Below are 2,205 nucleotides of genomic sequence, written 5' to 3'. Positions count from 1 at the left end.
CCATGGTGACAGCACCCATGGCCCCACTGCCACCACGTCCACCCATGGGTGCTGGCACCCAAACCCCCCTTCCCACCCCATAGCCCAGGGTCCCCACAGCAGCACCCATAAAGCGCACTCATGTCCCAGGGCGCTTTATTGACCCATCACAGGGGCACCCATTGGGACCCCCCCCTGGGGCACGACTCCCCCTGCCCTTGGGACAGGCAGCAAAGCCCAGGCTGAGTCCGACCACAACTCAGTCCATGGATGAAAGAGGCCTTTGGGACCCCAGCAAAGGGTCACAGAGCTCCAAGTTGCCTCCAAAAGCTCTTCCAAGGACTTCCAAGGCTCCAAGTTGCCTCCAAAACTTCTTCCAAGGAGTTCCAAGGCTCCAGGTTGCCTCCCAAAGCTCTTCCAAAGGAGTTCCAAGGCTCCAGGTTGCCTCCAAAACCTCTTCCAAAGAGTTCCAAGGCTCCAGGTTGCCTCCAAAAGCTCTTCCAAAGAGTTCCAAGGCTCCAGGTTGTCTCCAAAAGCTCTTCCAAAGAGTTCCAAAGCTCCAGGTCGCCTCCAAAAGCTCTTCCAAAGAGTTCCAAAGCTCCAGGTCGCCTCCAAAAGCTCTTCCAAGGAGTTCCAAAGCTCCCAAACCCACATTCAAGAGGTCCCAGGCCCCACATTGAGCCCCTATGGGGCTGCCTGGCACCCAGGCTTGAAAGCAGCTCCAAATCCATCGGGAATAACGGGGCCACCAGCGCCCATTCCTTGTCCCCCTATCTCTGTTCCCTCTTTGGGGTGCTAAAAGCAGCTATAAAAGAACTTAAAAGCAGAGGGGGACAAAGGGACACTGTCCTCAGGGTGTCCCAAGGGTGTCCCAAGGGGTCCTACCTCAGTTCACCAGCAGCGCGTTGTCTTGCAGAGGAGCCCTATGGGGAGACCAGGGGGGAATGGGATGGATGTGGAGGGAAATACACATGGATTTGGGATCCAGGAACACAACGGAAGGATCCCCCCACCCTGAGGAGCAACGGGGGGGGGGGGGGGGGTGCATGAACCCTGGTGAGACCCACGTGGAGGGGTCCCCATGGGTGCAGCGACTCAGCGGCGCCGCGAGGGGCTGGAGCTTGGGATCCACATGGGATAAGGAGGGAAAAGAGCCCGTAATCCTCGAGCCCAGGCCCAAATCCATTGGGAAAAGGCCCCCCCAGGCCCCCACTCACCGCTCGCAGCAGCAGAAGATGGAGCAGGAGGAGGTGCTGTCACGCCGGTACTTGCCCGACTTGGGGCTGTCCTTGCACTGGGCAATGTAAGTGTGGAGCTGGGACACGGGGGGCTCCCCCTCACACTGGTGCTGTGGGATGAGGGTGGGATTCCTTAAGGAATGGCACCGGGGAGGTGGATGGAGCTGGATGCACGGGATGAGCTCAAGGGGGTTGCTGGGCACTGGGGACCTTCATGCTCTTTAGAGGAGGATGGAGCCAGGATGGAGCCAGTCTCTGTTCCCAAGGGATGGGAGAAGAGGGAACAGCCTCAAGCTCCTCCAGGGAAGGTTTAGATGGATGTTGGGATGAGTTTATGGAGGATGGAGCCGGTCTCTGCTCCCAGGGGGTGGGAGGAGAGGGGACAGCCTCAAGCTCCGAGTTCATCCACCCAAAGGGCGGTCGCATTGGAAGCGGGGCAGTGGTGGAGCCCCTTGGAAGCAACGCCAACCCCCAGCTTAGCACCCAGCAAAGCTCTTTCCCCCCTTGGTTGCTTCCAAGAAGTGAATCCCACTGGATCCAGGCGGGTGGCAAGTTGCCTTTACACCCCTCTCACCTTGATGGTCTCATAGGAGCCGGTGATGAGGGCGATGAAGAGGCTGAGGACCATGTAGATGAAGAGGCTGATGAAGGTGTAGAGGTAGAGCTGGCTGAAGAGCCACACCAGGTAACTGTGCTGCTGCATCTCGGCGAAGGTCACAAACATGTCGTCGCCGTTGAGGAGGGAGAAGAGGCACTCGGACACCATGGAAAGGGAGCGGAACTGGGGCGGGAAGGGGGAAAGGGGCTTGGAAGGGGACCCGGCGCCTCGAAGCGCCCGGAGGAAGTAATAGGCCGCTGTGTGGGACCCCCCAGGGACAGCACCCATGGGCTCACTGGGACCCCCATGGGCACCCCATGGCGACAGCACCCATGGGTCCACTGTGACCCCCATGGGTGCCCCATGGTGACAGCACCCATGGCCCCACTG

At 59.7% G+C, this 2,205-nt stretch overlaps 1 protein-coding gene across 1 annotated transcript; it reads right to left on the bottom strand.

Moving 5' to 3' along the window:
- Positions 1 to 854: 854 nt before the first annotated feature.
- LOC104401020 (mucolipin-1-like) lies at positions 855 to 1,994 on the bottom strand. The gene is made up of 3 exons (XM_010019774.1): positions 1,792 to 1,994; positions 1,197 to 1,327; positions 855 to 902 (listed from the first exon to the last, which is right to left on the bottom strand). Exons 1-3 carry the CDS (start codon positions 1,981 to 1,983, stop codon positions 866 to 868), a joined length of 360 nt encoding a protein of 119 aa, XP_010018076.1. The 5' UTR covers positions 1,984 to 1,994; the 3' UTR covers positions 855 to 865.
- Between the last annotated feature and the right edge of the window lie 211 nt (positions 1,995 to 2,205).

This window comes from Nestor notabilis, unplaced genomic scaffold, assembly GCF_000696875.1.
Source record: "Nestor notabilis isolate BGI_N333 unplaced genomic scaffold, ASM69687v1 scaffold33858, whole genome shotgun sequence".
NCBI classification, from domain to species: domain Eukaryota; kingdom Metazoa; phylum Chordata; class Aves; order Psittaciformes; family Psittacidae; genus Nestor; species Nestor notabilis.
This window is presented reverse-complemented; position numbering and strand designations above follow the sequence as displayed.

Excerpts from the sequence above, each read along its gene's own strand:
- LOC104401020 (XM_010019774.1), bottom strand. The coding sequence starts at position 1,983 with ATGGTGTCCGAGTGCCTCTTCTCCCTCCTCAACGGCGACGACATGTTT. Across the intron at positions 1,328-1,791 it reads GCTCCTATGAGACCATCAAG|CACCAGTGTGAGGGGGAGCC; the intron begins GTGAGAGGGGTG and ends CTCATCCCACAG. Across the intron at positions 903-1,196 it reads ATCTTCTGCTGCTGCGAGCG|GGCTCCTCTGCAAGACAACG; the intron begins GTGAGTGGGGGC and ends GTCTCCCCATAG.